Genomic DNA, 20,133 nt, shown 5'->3' with positions numbered 1-20,133 from the left:
CTATCCTTTTATGTCTGATTAACTACTCAGCATTATGTCCTCAGACTCAGTTATCCTGTCCTCTATATCACTTATTCTTTCTTCTGTCTTTTCAAATCTGGTGTTGTGTGCATGTAGTGTGTTTTTTATTTGGTCAACAGAGTCTTTAATCTCGGTGATATCTGCTATTTTTCTATTTATTCTTTCAAATTCCTCTTTATACCCTTCTGCTGTCTTCTTGATCTCCTTTATGTCATTTGCTGTCCCACTTATTTTATTAAGTAGAGTTGTTTGAAAATCTTTGATTAGTTCTTCCAACGTCTGTGTCTCCTCTGGTGTTTTAATTTGGTCATTAGACAGGACTTTATCTGTCTGCATAGTGATCTGCTGCTGTATTCATTACTTGTAAATATCTTGATTGATTTACTCTGGGAGTTGATTTCTTTCAGTATTCTAAGGCCTTGTGTTTGTGGGATGGTTGTACAATAAGGAGCAGGGCATGGGGTGGGGCACTCAGTATGGTGATTTGTTTCAGGGCAGGTATGGTTTTTGATGAAAAACCGGCCCTTAGTTTTATTGGGACTCCCTTGTTACATAACTTGTTGCTTTTCCCTTGCACCTTTCAGAACTCTTTTTCCTTTGCATTGGACAATTTGATTACTAGGTACCTGGGTTTGGTTTTCTCTGAATTTATTCTGTTTGGGGTTCCTTGGGATTCCTGAAGGTGAATATTCTTGTCTTTCATTAAGTTTACGAAGTTTTCTGCCATTATTTCTTTGATTATTCCTTCTGCTGCTTTCTTTTCCTTCTGGGATGCCCATAATTTGTATGTTGTTATGCTTAGTGATGTCCCACAGGTCTCTTAGGCTCTGTTCGTTCTTTTTTATTCTTTGATCTTTCTGCTTCTCTTCCTGAATTTTTTTCAGTTATCTTGTCTTTCAGGTTCACAGATTCTTTTTTCTGCCATCTCCAATTTGTTTTTGAAATAGGCTTGGGAATTTTTCATTTCAGTTATTGTGTTCTTCAACTCTGGTATTTCTTGAAAGAGAATTCCACGTTGTTCAGTCCTTGTTTTCCTCATATCCTTTACTTCTTTCTCTGTGTTTTCCTTTATCTCCTTGAGCATATTGAAGATCATTATTTTAATGTCTCTGTCCAGTAAATCCAAAGTTTGGTCCTCTTTGTTATTGGATTCTGGATTTTTATCTTGTTTCTTTGGATGGCTCATCATTTTCTGTTTCTTTGTCTTGTAATCTCTTGTTGCACATATGCCTTTTAATATTTTAAAGTGTTAACTCTGGGATTTAGTTCCTGAGTTATCCCTTAGGTGTGTATCCTGCTACTAGTATGCCAGATATTTTCGTGAATGATCAATGCTAATGAAAACAAACTAAGATAAAAAGCATCTATTACTCCCTTTGCAGTTTGGGTCTGCTTTGGCAGTTTGGGTCTGCTTTGGCTATCAAACAAATCATCCTGAGGCAAATGGGATGCGTAGGGTCCCCCGCTGTCTTATCTGATCCTACAGGGAGCCAGAAGTGGGGGCCTGCTTCTTCTCCTGGGGCTTGTACGCACTAGAGGCCCCAGGAAGTCCCTTTTTACTGGAATGTCTTCTCAACTCTCTTTGGAGCAGAATTCTCCCCTCCTGGGGACTCTTTTGAGTGACTTAATGTAGTTAGTCCTTTGCCCCAGGCAAAGGCAGTTCCAGCATAATTGTTTCCCACACTGTCCCAGCTGAACTGCAAGTGACTTCTCTGCCCTCCGAATAAACTCTGGAGGGCAAGCAGTCTCCAACTCAGTGTCAGACTTGATAGATAAGCACAGACATACATGCACCCCCTTAAGCACACAGGGGCCATACTGCCTCCTTTGGAACAGTGCTGGGGTCCACAGTGGGAGGACCCAACTGGCTTCAGCCTGAGTGAAGGGGGTGAGGGAGGGATCAGCAAGAGTATACCAGGCACTTCTTTTATGACTTTAAAAATCCTGTTTTCTTAAATCTACACTTGCCCAGTTAATGCAGCCGTTTTGCTATTTTGAGGAAAGTAACTGTCTTTAAGATTCTTCTGCCACCTTTGCCCGAGGGGCATTGAAACAATGGCCGTCCTCAGAGCCAGCCCATAATCTGAAGTAGCTGATCGAAGGTAGAGATCTCTGAGTTTGGGGGACTAGTTCTTTATGTCCCAGCCTGGCACCAGTAAGCTGAGCCAGGAGCCAGAACTTCAGTCTCTACTGCTGCCAGCCAGAGCTGCTGAAGGGAAGGTAAAACTTTCCTGTTTTTATGGGAAATTACCAGCCTCTTCCACTGCTCCTCCCTGAATGCTGCACAGTGTTCCCTAGTTCTAGATTTGAATCAGATTATTCCTCCCAGTTCAATAATTGTTTTGATGAAGGAACTTATTCCTAGAGCTTCCTAATCCACCATCTTCCCATAATCCTCCCTGTTTAATGAGGTTGAACATTTTTTTTGTATGTTTGTTGGCCATTAATGTATTATTCATGTATTTATGGTATGAAAGTACCTGTTGAAGTCTTTTGCCTACTTTTTTATAAGGTTGACTATTCCTTACTGATGGGTAGGAATTCTTTCTCTATTTAGGATATGAACCTTTTGTTCGTTAAATATATTAATTATTTCCATTCTGTGGTTTGCCTTTTCATTTTCTTAACATTGTTTCTTAGTCCTCTATCTTCTTTATTATGCTCCCCACCCCAAATCAGTTAGCTATCAGGTCCTGCCAGTTCTGCTTTTTAAATGTCTTAGCTTTATTTTTTCCTTTCCTTTGCCTGCTACTTTAATACTTTTATTCATGTCTTGGATTATAGATCACAGATCTTTCAATCTGTTTTCAACTGCTTGTGGAGTGACTTTTCTAAAATGTTAAATCTTGATCATGATACTCCTCTGCTTAAAATTTCCAGTGTTACTTTAAAGTATAAAGTATACTCTAATTTATAAAAGCTTCTTGGACTTCTAAAGAAGAGTTTACTTCTTTGGACTTCTAAAGAAGGGTTTACTTCAAATTTGTACTTCTAGATGGAATCATTTCTGAATGTGTCCTCCCTGGTTCTTTTTCATATTCCTTTTTTTTTTTAAGTTGTGATAGTCTTTATCACAGCCATAACTATTAACACAACTTCCAGCAGTTCATCTCTCATTTATCTTTCTGCTGAGCCACTACTACTAGTGTGTTTTGTATTGGACATTTCCGTATTAATTATCCACCCAACTCTCTATTTCCCTTTTACATTTTTCCTCTCCCAGTCACTTAAATATTTGTGTTTTGACCTTGGTGCTCTTTTTTCCCACATGTTCTTGTTCTTCATCATCAACTCTGATTTAATGCCATTTTATATACACATGACTTCTAATTTTTCCTCTCCAGTCTAACCTCTCTCTTGAACTCCAGATCCCTGTATTGAATACACATGGGTATTGCCACATGCATGCTCGGTAGGCACCAAACTCAGTATGTCCAAAACTAATCTCATTTCCCATCCTTCCCAAATTTAGTTCTATATTTTCTGCTTCTTCGAATACTCCCAGCTGGTGGCCCTGTCCTGCCTGTTAATACCACTAAGAAGTTAATTCAAATGGTGCTTCTTCTGTGTAACTAACCTTTCCCTAATTGGTCATTTTGTCCTTTATTTCCCATTTTAATAGTTCTATGGGAATATCTACAAACATTTCTGTTGTATGTTATCTGTTTTCCCCACTAGACTGTATCTTGAGGGCTTTATATCTTCATTCTGGACAGTGCCTAGCATAAATAACCATATGTATTCTCTCTTCTTGAGAGTTGACTGAGAGTACCCCCACTTAAACACTTTTACAGTTGAACTCATCTCTCTGCTTTCCTCCTAATCTTGTTTAAAATGACATGTTTCTCAGTTGATTGTATCACCATCTTTTATGTTTCTTAGTTGATTATATCACTATCTTTTCAGTTACCTTAGTCCTATTTAATGCATTTCCTTTTCTAATTTTCCCCAAAGCGGGTGATTTCTAAGTCCATAGCTGTTTCTTCCTTTCCATTTCCTTATCTTTGGTTGGGGTTCTCATCTTATCTTTTGCTAGGCTGTTGCAGTCACTGTATAAATATTCTACCATATCTTTAGGCTTTCCTCATTTATCTTCTTTTTTTTGTCTGCAGAGCCCACACCCACACCTTCCCTGCTTCTGGGGCCCAGTGCTCAGAGCATATCCTCGTTTATCTTTGGTATTGCTATTGGAATTGTCTTCTTCAAATACAGATAGTTATTTCCTTGTTTGGTAATCTTTTGCTCTTCTTTGCCTGTAGGATGAAGTCCAAATTCTTTGCCAGACTATTCAGTGATTCTCCATGAACTGACATATAGCTTCTTTCCCATTCGCCTCTACTGTATCCCCATCACAGAAACCGTATCCTTTAAGCTCTGGCTTTAGCAAACTACATACCTAAGCTCATCCCGTTTCTGCTACCTGTATTGCCTTTCTCTGTATACCCCTTGGTGGTGGTGGTGGTGGTGGTGGTCAGCCTGCTGAGGAATGTAGAAACCTAGGTTTAAATCCCATCTCTAACATTTATTATCTGTTATCCTTGGACAAACTTATTAAAATCCCGTAGTATTGGCACTTAATACATGGTTTCTTTTCCTTTGAACCCTTCTCTTTTCCCAAATTACAATTGAAATTTCTCTCTCCCATTTCTATGGAGCACTTACTGTGTCTCTCTTATAGTATTCAATGCCTTCTGCCTTACAGTTTTATTTGTGTACTTTTAGCTTTCCTGCTATAATGCTATCTTCTTAAGGGCTGATATTGTGTCTTCTTGCATTTAACTAATTTGAATTTGTCTTTGTGGGGTGAGGGGTTTGCTTTATTTAATTCTTTCTGTGTTATTTAGTTTCTAAATGATCATCATGATTGGAGGATGGTTTTTTGGAGTCAGGTTGTCACCACAAGGACCAATTGTAAAGGACTAGCCTTTTAGGCTTTGTAAAAACTCACCTACTTATTTGAGATATAGGGAAGTGTATATAGGACAATTATTCAGTTTTCCTGAAGTTACAGGTTACTTTGTTAGGAATTAAACACTGTAATTTTTAATGACTTTATATTACTACTAAAATACGTATTTAATTTTAAAAAGTATTTAATTATTAAATTGTGTTTTTCTTAACAGCCGGTTGCCGAACCCATCCCTATCTGTAGTTTTTGTCTTGGTACAAAAGAACAAAACCGAGAAAAGAAGCCAGAGGAGCTCATCTCCTGTGCTGACTGTGGCAACAGTGGTATGTGATTCCCGCCTCTTTTCTTCTAAAACTTGTTAATGAAGGCAAAAGAAAAGTACGTTTAACTAAGCTTGTTTCCTTGATACTTATGAAATTAATATTTAATATGATTCTGGTTTTAAGTAATTAAAATGAACTTCTAGACAAGGGAGTAGGTGGTGGTTTGAATATATAGCTTAAATGTTTCAGTTAACTTAAATCAGTTTTTAGGTTTTTTTTTCTTTAAATTTCTGTGACCTTATATTTTCATGTCAGTCTTTTTATATCACTATCAAACATCTGCTGAAATTACAGCAATCAGTTTGAAATTCTACTGGTTTCTTTAATAATCACTACTTATCTTTCTTGATTTATGCTTCAGACTTGATAAAAAAAGCAGGATGATAACAGATTTCATTGTCTTGATGGAAACTTACATATGTCATGCTGGGAAGTAGACTGTTGACATTGAAATTTGGTTAGCAGTGGGAAAATTCTGGCCGGGCACCCATGCATTCATGCATCAGCCTCTTGACCCCTGCACCCTCCCCATCCTCCCCCTACACTTGGACTCCCTTGCCCCAACCCTTGGCATAAGTGCCCTGCTCCTGCACCTGCTCATGTGTGCATCTGTGCTACATAGTCGTGACTGTGTACATATGTGTACGTTGTTCCGCACCCTCCCCACACCTGCGTACCTGCGCCAGGGCTCCGCACACCCAACATCATCCACCCTGACCCATCCTGCAACCCCTGAGACCTGTCTCTCCCTTGCACGCTCACGCATCTGCATCCTGGTCCCTCTGAAACCCTCCCCCTGCTCAAGGACACATCTGCACCTGCCCAGCCTGTGCCCTTACCTCTGTGTCTTGTACCCCTGATATCCTGATACCCACAGCCCACACACTCCATGAGCCTACCCACATCCTGCCTATGTATCAGCCACCGTGTGTCCACACAGCCCTCCCCATCCACCTCCCACCGCACCCTATCTCTGTGTCCCCCATGCTGGTCCCTGCAGATGTGCCTGAGCTGCACTCCACCGCCACAAGCCCTGCACAGTACCTCTACAACCCCACAGCCTGCACCCCACACTCACAGGCACCAGTGTAGCTTCCCCAATCCGTTCCTATACCTGCACAGCAACAAGTCACTGCTGCACAGTTGTGCCCTGCCCTACGCCCCGCATCCTGCTGTACACCTGTACTGCAGATACAGAGATTTAGACTATTAAAGGACATCAGCTTCCAAAGTAATCCTTCCAAGATGCCTCAAAGGCAACAGAAGATCACTAAACATACTAAGATGCATACAGATATAGCCCAGCTTAATGAGCAAATTAAAACGCTGGAGGAGGCACAGGCTTTGGAAAAACTAATCAAAGATATTCATATAACTTTACTAAATAAAATCAGTGAGATGGCTAATAACATAATATCAAGAAGACACTAGAAGAGCATAAAGAGAAAGTTGAAAGAATAAATGAAAAATAGGTGTCACAGTGATTAAAGATGTGGTAGACCAAATGAAAGATACACTGGAGACACACAACAGCAGATTTGAAGAGGCAGAAGAAAGAATAAGCGAACTAGAGGACAGGCAACTGATTTTGAACACACCAAAGAGTAAATGGCAAAAAAGATGGAAAATTTTGAATTGGCTCTCAGTGAAATGATGGACAAAACAAAGTACACAAATATAAGAATCACTGGTATCCTTGCAGGATAGAAGGAGAATAGAAAAGGGCTAGGAGGATTAGTTGAGGATATAATGGGGAAAACTTCCCAACCCCTATAAAGGACATAAATATGCAAATCAAAGAAGCCTAACGAACTCCAAATAGCATAAATCCAAATAGGCCTTCCCTGAGACTTGTACTAATAAGTCTGTCCAATGTTGAAAAGAAGCAGAAAATCCTGCAAGTGGCAAGAAAAAAAACCTATATACAAGAGAAACCCCATAAGACTGAGTTTGGAGTAGTCATCTGGCACTATGGAGTTGAAAACACAGTGTTGTGATATATTTAAGATCCTGAAAGAGAGAGACTTCCAGCCAAGAATTCAGTACCCGACCAAACTGTCCTTTAAAACTGATGGAGAGATTAAAATTTTCACAAACAAATGCTGAAAGAATTTGTCAACAAGAGATAGGCCCTACACAAAAAAGGGAGTTCTGCTGGCCAAAGAGAAAAAAAGACAGGAGGGGAAGTTCTAGAGGAGGGCCCAGAATTGAAGAATACCAATAAGGGTATCTTAAAGGATGAGAAGAGGAAGAGGGAAAAGAATATATAAATCTGAGAAATAAAATCCGAAAGATAAGATGATGGATTCAATAAATGCCTTTACAGTAATAACTTTGAATGTTAATGACAAAACTTACCAGTTAAAAGATACGGATTGGCAGGATGGCTTAAGACATATAATCCAACTGTATGCTGTTTACAAGGGATTCGTTTTAGACACATGGATACAAATAGATTGAAAGTGAAAAGATGGAAAAAGATGTTCCATGCAAGCTAGTGAAAGAATGCAGGAGTAGCTGTACTAATATTAGACCAAATAGACTTTAAATGTAAAGACATCATAAGAGACAAAGAACTACACTATGTATTAGTAAAAGGAACAATTCACCAAGAAGAAATAACAGTCATAAATGTCTATGCCCCCAATCAAGGAGCACCCAATCACATGAGACAGACATTGGCAAAACTGACAGGAGCAATAGACATTTCAACAGTAATAGTGGGAGACTTCAATATACCTCTCCCCTCTATAGGTAGAACAATCAGACAGAGGGTCACCAAGGAGATAGAGAAGTTAAACAATTTGTAAATGAATTAGACCTAACAGACATATATAAGTGTTATACCTGAAAACACCAGGAGATACATCGTTCTTTAGTGTTCATGGAATATTCTCCAGGATAGATTATATGCTGTGACACAAAACAGGTCTTTATAAATTTAAAAATACTGAAATTATTCAAAGCACTTTCTCTGATAACAGTGGAATGAAGCTGGAAATCAGTAACCACCACAGAGCAAGAACTTTCACAAATATATGGAAATTAAATAATACACTCTTAAATAACCAGTGGGTCAACGAAGAAATTGCTGGAGAAATCGGTAGCTATCTGGAGATGAATGAAAATGAGAATATAACATATCAGAACTTACAGGATACAGCAGAGGTTGTGATCAGAGGGAAATTTATTGCCCTAAATGCCTATAATAAAAAAGAAGAAAGAGCAAAAATCCAAAACTTAACTACTGCTCACCTGGAGGAACTTGAGAAAGAACAGCAAACTGACCACAAAGCAGTCTTCTAGTCTTCTAGAAGAAGAGAAATAACAAGATTAAAGCAAAATTAAATGAATGGGGGAATGAAAGAACAATAGAAAGAACCAATAAAACCAGAAGCTGATTATTTGAGAAAATCAGTAAAATCGATGGATCCCTAGCAAGCCTGACAAAGCAGAAAAGAGAGAGGATGCAAATAAACAAAATGAGAAATGAGAGGGGGTCGTTACCACAGACCCTGAAGAAATAAAATAAATCATAAGAGGATACTATGAACAACTATGTACCAACAAACTGGATAACTTAGATGAAATGTACAAATTCCTGGAAACACATGAACAAGCTATACTGGCTCAAGAGGAAATAGAAGATCTCAGCAAACTAATCACTAGTAAAAAGGTTCAATCAGTCATCAAAAATCTTCCTAAAAAGAAAAGCCCAGGGCTTAGATGGCTTTACAGGGGAATTTTATCAAACATTCCATAGAGAACTAGCACCAATCCTGCTCAGACTTTTTCAAAACTTTGAGGAAAAAGGAATACTGCCTAACTAATTTTATGAAGCTAACATCACTTTAGTACCAAAACCAGGTGAAGATGCTATAAGAAAGGAAAACAACTACTGGCCATTCTCCCTAATGAGCATAGATGCAAAAATTCTCAACAAAATACTAGCAAATTGAATCCAACAACACATTCAAAGAATTATGTATCATGAGCAAGTGGGGTTTATAACAGAAATGCAGGGATGGTTCAATGTAAGAAACTCAATGAATGTATTACAGCACAATAACATATTGAAAAGGAAAAATCACATGATCATCTCAATTGATACTTGAAAAAACATTCGATAAAATTTAACATCTTTTTCTGATAAAAACACTTCAAACACTTCAAAAGGTAGAAATCAAAGGTAACTTCTTCAATATGATAAATGAATTTGTGAAAAACCCATAGCCAGCATTGTACTCAATGGTGAGAGACTGAAAGCTTTCCCCCTGAGATTGGGAATGAGACAAGGATGCACTCTGTCACCATTATTAATCAACGTTGTACTAGAAGTTCTAGCTAGAGCAGACAGGCAGGAAAAAGAAATAAAGGGCATCTAGATTGGAAAGGAAGAAGTTAAGACTTTCATTATTTGCAGATGACATGACACTAAACTTGGAAAATCCTGAGAAATCTACAATAAAGTTACTTGAGCTGGTAAATTCAGCAAAGTGGCAGGTTATAAAATTAATGTTCAAAAATCTGTGACAATTCTATACACAAGCAAGGACTTAACTGAGGGGTCAGTTAAGAAAAAAATTCCATTCAAAATAGCAATTAAAGGAATCATAAATCTAGGAATAAACTTAACTAGGGATGTAAAGGACTTGTACATGAAAAACTACGTAACATTGCTAAAAGAAATCAAAGAAGATCTGTATAGGTGCATAGGGTTTGTTCACATGAAACTTATCTCCACAAAGGATAGGCTAAGCCTACTTAAAATTAGGCCAAAGAGTCACCCCCAGAGAACTTCTTTTGTTGCTCAGACATGGCCTATCTCTCTCTCAGCCAACACGGCAAGAGAACTCACTGCCCTCCTCCCCCCTTCTCCCCCCAACGTGGAACTTGACTCCTAGGGATGTAAACCTCCCTGGCAACGTGGGACAGAAATCCTAGAATGTGCTGGGGCTTGGCATCAAACCTTCTTGAGAAAACCTTCTTGACTGGAAGGGGAAAGAGAGAAATGAGACAAAATAAAGTATCTGTGGCTGAGAGATTTCAAACAGAGTGGAGAGGTTATCCTGGAGGTTACTCTTATGCATTATAAAGATATCCCCTTTTTAGTTTAAGGTATATTAGAGAGGCTAGAGGAAAGTGTCTGAAACTGTAGAACTGTGTTCCAGTAGCCATATTTCTTGAAGATGAATGTATAATGATATAGCTTTTGCAGTGTGACTGTGTGATTGTGAAAACCTTGTGTCTGATGCTCCTTTTTTCTGTGGTATGGACAGATGAGTAAAAAATATGAATTAAAAATGAATAAATAATAAGGGGAACAGATGTTAAAATAAATTGAGTAGATTGAATACTAGTGATTAATGAAAGGGAACAGTAAGGGGTATAGAAAAAAATAGGCAAAGCAAAGGTTAAAATATATTGAGTAGATTGAAATACCTAGTGGTCAATGAAAAGGAAGTATAAGGGGTATGGTATGTATGAGTTTTTTCTTTTTATTTCTTTTTTCTGGAGTGGTGCAAATGTTCTAAGAAATGATCATGATGATGAATATACAACTATGTGATGATATTGTATGTCATTGATTATACACCAAGTTTGGAATGTTCATATGTTAAGAATGTTCGTGTTTGTATGTTGTTTTGTTTTGTCAATAAAAATATATTTTTAAAAAAAATAGTTAAGTTGTCAATTCTACCCAAATTGATCTACAGATTGAACACAGTACCAATCAAAATTCCAAAGCCTTCTTTGAAGACTTGGAAAAGCTAGTTACCAAATTCATCTGGATGGGAAAGAGACCCCGAATAGCAAAAGGCATGCTCAAAAAAGAACAAAGTGGGAGGATTGACACTTCCTGATTGTAAAATTTATTATAATGCCACAGTGGTCAAAACTGCATGGTACTGACATAAAGATAGAAGTATTGACCAATGGAATGGAATTGAGAGAGCAAAAACAGGCCACCAAATCTATGGTAAACTGATCTTCTACTAGTCCTTCAAATCCACTGAACTGGGACAAAATAGATGAGCATGGGAGAACTGAATAACAATAACCAAAAGAATGAAAGAGGACCCTTACCTTACACCCTATGCAAAATTAACTCCAAGGGGATCAAACCTAAATATAAGAACAAATACCATAACACCTCTAGAATGAAATGTAAGGAAACATTTTCAAGACCTAGTAATAAGAGGTAGCTTCCTAAATTTTATACCCAGAGCACAATTAAAGGAAAAAGTAGATAAATGGGAACTCTTCAAAATCAAATGCTTTTGTGCCTGAGGAGACATTGTGAAAAAGGTAAAGAGGCAGCTAACTAAATGGAGAAAATGTTTGGAAATCACACATCAGATAAAGGTTTGATATCCTGTGTACATAAAAAAATTATACAAGTCAACAAGAAAAGAACAAATAACCCAATTATAGAATGGAGTAAAGATATGAATAGGCATTTTTCTGAAGAGCAGATACAGATGGCTAAAAAGCACATAAAGAGATGCTTGTTTTCATTAGCTATATGGGAAATGCAGATGAAGATTACAATGAGATACTACTTCTTATGTATAAGAATGGCTGCCATTAAACAAACAGGAAAATACAAATGATGGGGAGGATATGGAGAAATTGGACACTTAAGCAATGCTGTTAGAAATGTATAATGGTACAGCCACTATGGAAGACAGTTTGGCAGTTCCTTAGGAAACTGAGTATCAAGTTGCCCTATGACCCGGCAATAGCACTGCTTGGTATTTACCCAGACGAGCTGAAAGCCATGACACAAACAGATATTTGCACAACAATGTTCACTGCAGCATTATTTACAATCACCAAAACATCTGAAGAATCCAAGTGCCCAAACAACAGATGAGTGGATTAACAGAATGCAGTATATGCATACGATGCAATATTATGCAGCAGTAAGATGAAATGATGTCCTAAAGCACATGACGGGATGGATGAGCCTTGAGGAAATAATGCTGGGTGAAATAAGTCAGACACAAAAGGATAGATACCGTATGATCCCACTTTCCTGGCCATGATAAAGGTAAAATCAGAGTCTTATAATACAGAACATAGGGAACCTAAAGATACATGGAAGCTAGAGATTGTTGAACAGTTAGCTAATGAAGCTGAACTCAAGTGTGAGGGAATACATAGATGTGAAGGTGGTTCACTAGTGGGTCTGTCAGTAATATCATATTGAAGGTGAACATTATTGAAAGCGGTTTGTAGACCATGTGTCGCACTGATTAATACTACAAATATAAGTAAGTTCATACTGCAAAGGTATAAATCTCGTACAAAAAGTATGTAAGTTCGGGGTATAGGTGGAAAACTGCTATTGCTTGCAGTGGGCAGTGTTTAATGGGAAAACATCTCAAGTACCACAGCAACAACAGGGGTGAATAATGGGAGGAGGGACAAGAGTTAAATGGAGGTTTGGATTTTCTATTTGGATTTTATTGGTTATGTTTGTCTTGGGAACAATGAAATAATCTAAAATTGAGAGTATTGATGGACTCTTAACTTTGGATGTTATGCATGATGCCGAATGAATGGAGGTGTCTGAAGGATGCACTGACTGCGAAGCTGGATTGGTGAATGACAGTGTGTACATATGATCAGTTAATGTACTGCTACAAAATGGAACAAGGTTGTGAGGCTTACAACGTTGTGAATGAAGCTGTGGGCCATGTGGTGAGGCAAAATAAGCCAGTATCAAAAGAGAAATATTGTATGGTCTCATTTAGAAAATACTTATGAGAAAACAGAGGCTTAATCAAGGTGTTTTAGTTGGCTAACTGCTGGAATGCAACACACCAGAGACGGATTGGCTTTTAATAAAAGGGGATTTATTTTGTTAGTTCTTCAGAGGAAAGGCAGCAACTTTCCACTGATGTTCTTTCTTACGTAGGAAGGCACAGGATGGTCTCTGCTGGCCTTCTCTCCAGGCCTCTGAGTTCCAGCAACTTTCCCCAGGTTGAGTTCTTTCTGCATCTCCAAAGGCCTGCGCTGAGCTGCAAATGCTGAAATGAGGTATGCTGAGCTGCTTGGGCTGTGCTACATTGAGCTCTCTCACTTAAGCACCAGCCAATTAACTCAAACGTCATTCATTGCAGCAGGCACGCCTCCTAGCCAACTGCAGATGTAATTAGCAACAGATGAGGTTCATGTACCATTGGCTCATGTATGCAGCAACAAAACTAGGCACGTTCACCTGGCCAAGTTGACAACTGACTCTAACTACCACACAAGAGTTGACAAAGCCTTCTTCAACAAAAGGGGGAAGAGACAAAATAAACTTTCAGTGGCTGAAAGATTTCAAACAGAGTCAGGAAGTTATCCTGTAGATTATTCTTTTTATATATATATATATATATATATATATATATATATATTTTTATTATGAACAATGAACATGCAAACATTCTTGACATACAGACATATAAGCATTCCTGTTATACTTACAATCAGTGGCTCACAATATCATCACATAGTTGTGTGTTCATCACCATGTTCATTTTTTTTGAACATTTGCATCTTGGAGGTTACTCTTAATGCATTGTATAGATATCCCTTTTAAAGTTATAGTTCATTAGAGTGGCTGGAGGGAAGTACTAGAGGCTGTTGAGTTGTGTTCCAGTAGACTTGATTCTTGAAGATGCTTGTTTAAAGATATAACTTTTACAGTGTGACCTGTGATTGTGAAAACCTTGTGTGTGACGCTTCAGGTTATGGAAATATGGATTCAAAAAATAAAGGAATAATAAGGGGACAAAGGGTAAAATAAATTTGGTAGATGGAAATACTAGTGGTCAATGAAAGGGAGGGATAAGGTGTATGGCATCTTTGAGTTTTTTTTTCTTTTTCTGGAGTGATTCAAATGTTCTAAAAAATGATTGCAGTGATGAATACACACTATGTGATGATATTTTGAGCCGTTAATTGTATACTATGTGTGGAATGTATGTGTGTGAAGATTTCTCAATAAAACTATTTAAAATAAAGAAAAGAATACAGAGGCCTAGATTGTAAGATCTTAGAGCAGTCTCATATAGTCCTGAGTGGTAAGTTTTATTTCTGGAGTTTGAGAGACTGTTTTATATATGTATTACTTAGTATTTAGAGATAAGAATGAAGCCAATTAGGTTGGAATTAAGGTAATTCAGAATACAGGGGTAAGGAAGACATTGTATTTTAGAACTTCATCTATTCTTTGAGACCAAAAGAAGAAAGGTTTATTTTGTCCAGAACCTAAATTTTCTGTAGCACATAATCTAACTCAACCAGTCTGGATAGATCATTTAAACATATCCAAAGACAGGGAGGCCAGAATGAGAATGAAGAACTTTAATCCTGTATAATGTGATGTAATGCCTGGACACATCCCAGAGTTTATTAAGCAGATAATCAAAAAGTATTGGCATAGTCCTTTGAGGAATGGGAGAAAAATTATGGAACTATTAAACTTAATTACCAGGGGAACCCCTGATACTGTGTCAGACTGTAGGGACAACCAAATCAATAGGCCAAGCCCGTGATCCTGTGAAGCTATGTATGTTTTGGAGAAGTTTAGCCTACCTGTAGGTATGCCTATACTTCCAGGGGACTTCTTTTGTTGCTCAGATGTGGCCTCTCTTTCTCTAAGCCCAACTGTGCAAGTGAAATCACTGCCTGCTCCCCGCACTACCCCCCCCGCCCCCCGCAACGTAGGACATCACATCCAGGGGTGAAAGTCTCCCTAGCAATGTGGGAGATGACTCCCAGAGATGAACCTGGCCCTGGCACCGTGAAATCAACAATGCCACCCTGATCAAAAGGGGAAAAAGAAGTTACAAATAAGATGTCAGTGGCTGAGACAGTTCAAATAGAGTTGAGAGGCTATACTGGAGGTCCCTTTTATGCACGCTTCATTTAAACATTCCTACTTGCCATAACTTGCCAACTGGCAACCAAAACCATTCCTGCCAACCCTAAAGAACACCCAGGATGTTATGTAAGATTCTACAAAGGTTCTATGCCCTAGCCTAGGGTAATTTTCCAGAAACCTGCAACCTCCAGATAGCCCTAGATTGGGTAAGACCTGAAATGCAGAGGGTCCAGCCTCTGTAGAACATCAACTAGTTCCATCCCCCCATCCCATATTAGTGATAGCCTCTCCCATTATGAAAATGTTAGAATGGGCATAGCCCAATTACCCCTAAAGAGTGGAAGAAAGATCAAAGATGATAGTGGAGTTATACAGAGAAGAGTGGATTTAACAAATTAATATGATTCCTTAATCATATTAATATTTCTGCTAATCTCCAGTATCTTAGAACAGCTAGAAGTAAAACCCTTAATTTATGGACTTGTAACCCATACCAAACTCTGAAATCTGTTCCTCAACTAATTGTTACTATTTATTGCTTTTTTCTATATTCCTTATTTTTCACACACACACACACACACCAAATTGATGTTCTCAAGGCTTCGGACATGGAGACTTCTAGAAGAAACCTTGAGTATTCATAGTTTTAGTGCTGTAGATGCGAGAGATCACAGAAGTAAGTTGCAGAGAACCAGTGGTGTAAAGGGAGATAAAAGATTTTTAACTCAGTGTGAGACCATTTTGATCTTCCTTATGAGTCCTATGTATAAAAAAGGAAAAAGAGGGTGTGCTCATTGGAAAGGATGTATGAACCCTAGAAAAGCCATGTTTTAATCAAAATTCTGTTTCATAAAGGCAGAATAATCCCTATTCAATACTGTCTGCTTGAAACTGTAATCAGATCATCTCTCTGGAGATGTGATTTAATCAAGAGTCGTCGTTAAACTGCATTAGGTGATGACATGTCTCCACCCATTTGGGTAGGTCTTGATTGGTTTACTGGAGTCCTATAAAAGAGGAAACATTTTGGAGAATGAGAACGACTCAGAAAGAGCAGAGCAGAATGACAGAGCCACGAGAAGCAGAGTCCACCAGCCAGTGACCTTTGGAAATGAAGAAGGAAAACGCCTCCCTGGGAGTTTTGTGAAGGAAAGCCTTGAGAGAAAGCTAGCAAATGATGCTGTGTTCTCCACATGCCTTTCCAGATGAGAGAGAAACCCTGAACTTCATCAGCCTTCTTGAACCAAGGTATCTTTCCCTGGCTGCCTTAGATTGGACATTTCAATAGACTGGTTTTAATTAGGACATTTTCTCGGCCTTAGAACTGTAAACTAGCAACTTATTATTATTATTTTTAAGTTGTCTAGCAATCTTTTTAAAAAATTTATTTATTAATTAAAAAATAAAGAAACAAAATAACATACATAATCAGTAATTAAAAATAAACTAGCAGTTTATTAAGTTCCCCTTTTTAAAAGCCATTCCGTTTCTGGTATATTACATTCCGGCAGCTAGCAAACTAAAACAGAGGGCTTAATTCAGCAGGTGTCTGATAGAGGAAGAATAGCCAAGTTGTTTCTCCTCAAATGTTAGAGTCTTAAATTCCAGTGAGACATACATGTTCTCATTGACTGTCACTTTCTGTTGGTGGAAGTCAAAGAAGGGTCTTAAAAGGGACAGTGTCAGTGTGCCCACTAAGAAAACACTATGCTCATTGACAAAAGAATAATGCCAGGCCAGTTGTAAATCAGGGGGATTTTATCAGATAGTAGATAATCTGTGAGTAGATGGAAAAGATAAGAATGTGTTCTTGGTTCACTGAGCAAAAAAAAGTACCTAATACCTTTCTCCCTAGTCAATACTTTGACTCACCAAAACCTGAAAGGAATTATATCTTAGCACGTATAGTCTTTTGGACATGTATGGAGAAACCAGTGTAGTCAACTCAGAATTCTGTCATGCTAGTGAAAGCAAACAGTGATGTGCTTATTCCAAAATAGTGTGAACTAAGAAAATAAGTTATTTCTGGTTATAGATTATATTGTATTATTTGGGAGGTATTTTTCATGTTCTGCTTATGGAAATAGGAATGTTAGCATGTAGTGTCTAAGTGCTGATATTTGAAATAGGAGGAATAAGTCACTCTGGAACGGGTTAAAAAAAGAATGGTTAAGTATGTAATGGCACATCATACAATGCAGTGATTTCCATCCTCTTTTAGCAGTAGAGCCTTTTTGCCAATGACCTAAATATATAAAACAGGCAAATGGCTCCCTCCACTAGAAAAATGAAAGAGCTGGAAAAAGACACTGGAATCAGCTAGGAGATAGAATAGACAGAACAACTGGGATAGATATTTAGAACAACTACAGGAGTGTCACAGGAAGTGAGAGCCTGCTGGGACTTCAGCTTTTTTAAGTGAAAGTGTGAACCTGTGACCAGTACCATTTTTCAGTCCCACGGCTGCAGCTGTTGCAGCCTACCCTGGATTCCAAGTGGCTGGCTAGGGCCAGGTCTGGTAGAGGAAACCTCTTCTGCAAGTTGGGGTTGAGGGTCAAGATCAGTCTGGGGGTTGCATGAGGAAAGACCAGCATGAAAGATGGCTTCAGTTTTGACTTTCTGGGCAGTTGTGTTTACAGTCTTTCACCAGCATATCATCTACCTGGACATAAAGAGCTAGTGTTGGTTTTTTGTTTTTTTTTTTTTTCCTCCCTCTTATATGTGGTTGTTTCCTGGTCTGGCAGATCCATGAGGGTACAACGTAGACTTTGGTCTTGGTTTTAGCCCTCTCTGCAGCAGTGGCTTCTGGGCTCACACCAGCGTGTTTCAGGACTTAAAAACTTAAGTGCACTTTTTAATTGGCTGGGTTTCTTCTTTTTCATGTGTTGTTTTGTCCAGTGGATTCCTGAAGGCCCAGTGTCCTTAGTTTCATGATTTCTTTCAGAAACAGTATCTTCTGGCCTTACACCAGCATCTACATGTTCTCAGAGAGTCAGTACACTTTCTCTTTTTCTTTTTTTTTAATTCTATTTTTTATATTTTTATGTCTGGTGGATAAGTGGGATGCTGTTGTGGGTTTTAGCCTTGAAAGCAGCAGTTCTGGCTTCCCATCGTCATATCACAAGAAGCTTGGAGAGGGATTATACCTCAGTATTTTTTTTCCTTTCTTCTCCTACCCTCTTTTTTGAGGGGGGAGGGAAGGTAGAGTGGGATTATCTGTTAGTTTTTTTCCCTTTTAATTTTTGTTCTTGTTCTTATTCTAACCAAGAAGTAGGATAACATTCCAGAGTGACCATAACATAATACTCAGAATGTAGTATTACATTCTGGCCCTTGACAAAAAATTGTGAAACATACAAGGAGACGAGAAAGTCTGGCACAGTCACAGGAAAAAAGAATTCAACAGAAAATATTCCAGAGAAAGCATTGTCTTGGGAATTAAGTTATCAAAGATCTTAGAACAATTCTCACAAGTAGGATCAATGAACTAAAGGTAAGCATGGATAAAGAACTGAAGGAAATCAGGAAAACAATGTGTAAACAAAATGAAAATTCAATAATGAGAGAAATTATAAAGAAGTACCAAATGAAAATTCTGGAATTCAAAAGTACTATAATGGAAGTGAAAAATTCAATAGTGTGTTTCTGGAGAAGACAGAAGAAAGGATCCATGAACTCAAAGACAAAACAATTGAAATTGCCCAGGTTGAGAAGCATGAAGAAAAAATAATTTAAAAAATAATAATAACAGAGTATGAGGAACTTGTGGGACACCATCAAATGTACCAATATATGAATCATTGGTAACCCAGAGGGAGAAAAGAGAGATAAAGGGCCAGAAAAAAATATTTGAAGAAATAATGGCAGAAAATATCCAAAATTTAATGAAAGGTATTAATATACAAATCCAAGATGTTCAACAAAGCCATGTAGGATGAAACCAAATAGATGTGCGCCAAGACACAGTATAATCAAACTTTCCAATGCCAAGGACAAAGCTAGAATCTAAAAAACATTGAGAGAGGAGTGACATCACATATAAGGGGGCGTTAATAAAGTAAACATCTGATTTCACACTAGAAATCATGGAAGCCAGAAGACAATAGAAGCACATATGTAAAGTATTGAAAGAAAAATAAAATGTTACCTGAGAAAAATAAATCCAGTAAGCAGGGAGAAATTAAGACATTTCTGAACAAATAAAAACTGAGAGATTTCATTATCACTAAATTTGCCTCAAAAATGCTAACAGGAGTCTTCCATGTTGAAAGAAAGGGATCTCTGATATAACGATACGGGTAAATATACATGCAGTATTCAATTTTCATTTGTAATGGTGTCTTTTACTTCCTTATGGCTGAAAGTTCAAGTGTATAAAAAACAAGCATGTATCTTTGTTACTGGACATATAATATATAAAGATGTAATTTGTAACATAAAAAAGAAGGAGTGGAGGGATATAGGTACTTTGTGTGTGCAGGTTGTTGAAGTCAGGATGGAATCAACACAAACTGAATTGTAATAGATCTAGTATGCTAAATATAATCCCATGGTAACCATAAAAAAAAACATTTATACAAAATGAAAGAAGTGATTCAAAATAGATCATTATAAAAGATCATCTAGCAGGGAGATGGTGGAATAAGGGCAGGCAAAGCACACTCCCCTACCAAAAACATCTAGAAAACAGGCAGAAACTATCCAGAGCAACGGTTTGGGGGCTTGAAAGACCAGGGAAGGACCACTACAACATATAGGGAAGAATCGAGTGAAAAAACAGACAAACTTTGACAGAGAAATAGTGGTGAGTGAACTTGATCATGCCTATCCTCCCCCCTGAGGCTGGCAGCTGTGTATGGGCCTGGTTTTCACTCGCTGGCAAGAGATGGTTGCCGTCCTGGTCCAACTGTGAAGTTAACCCTCTTGGACCTACAGCGTAGAGTATTTTCATGCAGGAATCCAGGAGCTAGTGGGTCCATTATTTTCCCAGAGAGACTTTG

The 20,133-nt window shown here is 38.1% G+C and overlaps 1 protein-coding gene across 4 annotated transcripts in view; it reads left to right on the top strand.

Annotated features, from left to right (window-relative positions):
• Positions 1–20,133, top strand: part of KAT6A (lysine acetyltransferase 6A) — a 175,283-nt gene that overhangs the window by 78,512 nt on the left and 76,638 nt on the right. For all 4 annotated transcript variants that reach the window (XM_077152587.1, XM_077152585.1, XM_077152586.1 and 1 more), the window contains one exon: positions 5,145–5,253. In XM_077152587.1, the coding sequence (XP_077008702.1) occupies positions 5,145–5,253 (109 nt within the window). The remainder of the gene's footprint in view (positions 1–5,144; positions 5,254–20,133) is intronic.

Source organism: Tamandua tetradactyla, chromosome 3, assembly GCF_023851605.1.
Source record: "Tamandua tetradactyla isolate mTamTet1 chromosome 3, mTamTet1.pri, whole genome shotgun sequence".
Taxonomy (NCBI): Eukaryota; Metazoa; Chordata; class Mammalia; order Pilosa; family Myrmecophagidae; genus Tamandua; species Tamandua tetradactyla.
Note: the sequence above shows the minus strand (reverse complement) of the source record. Positions and strands in the feature narration are given on the sequence as shown.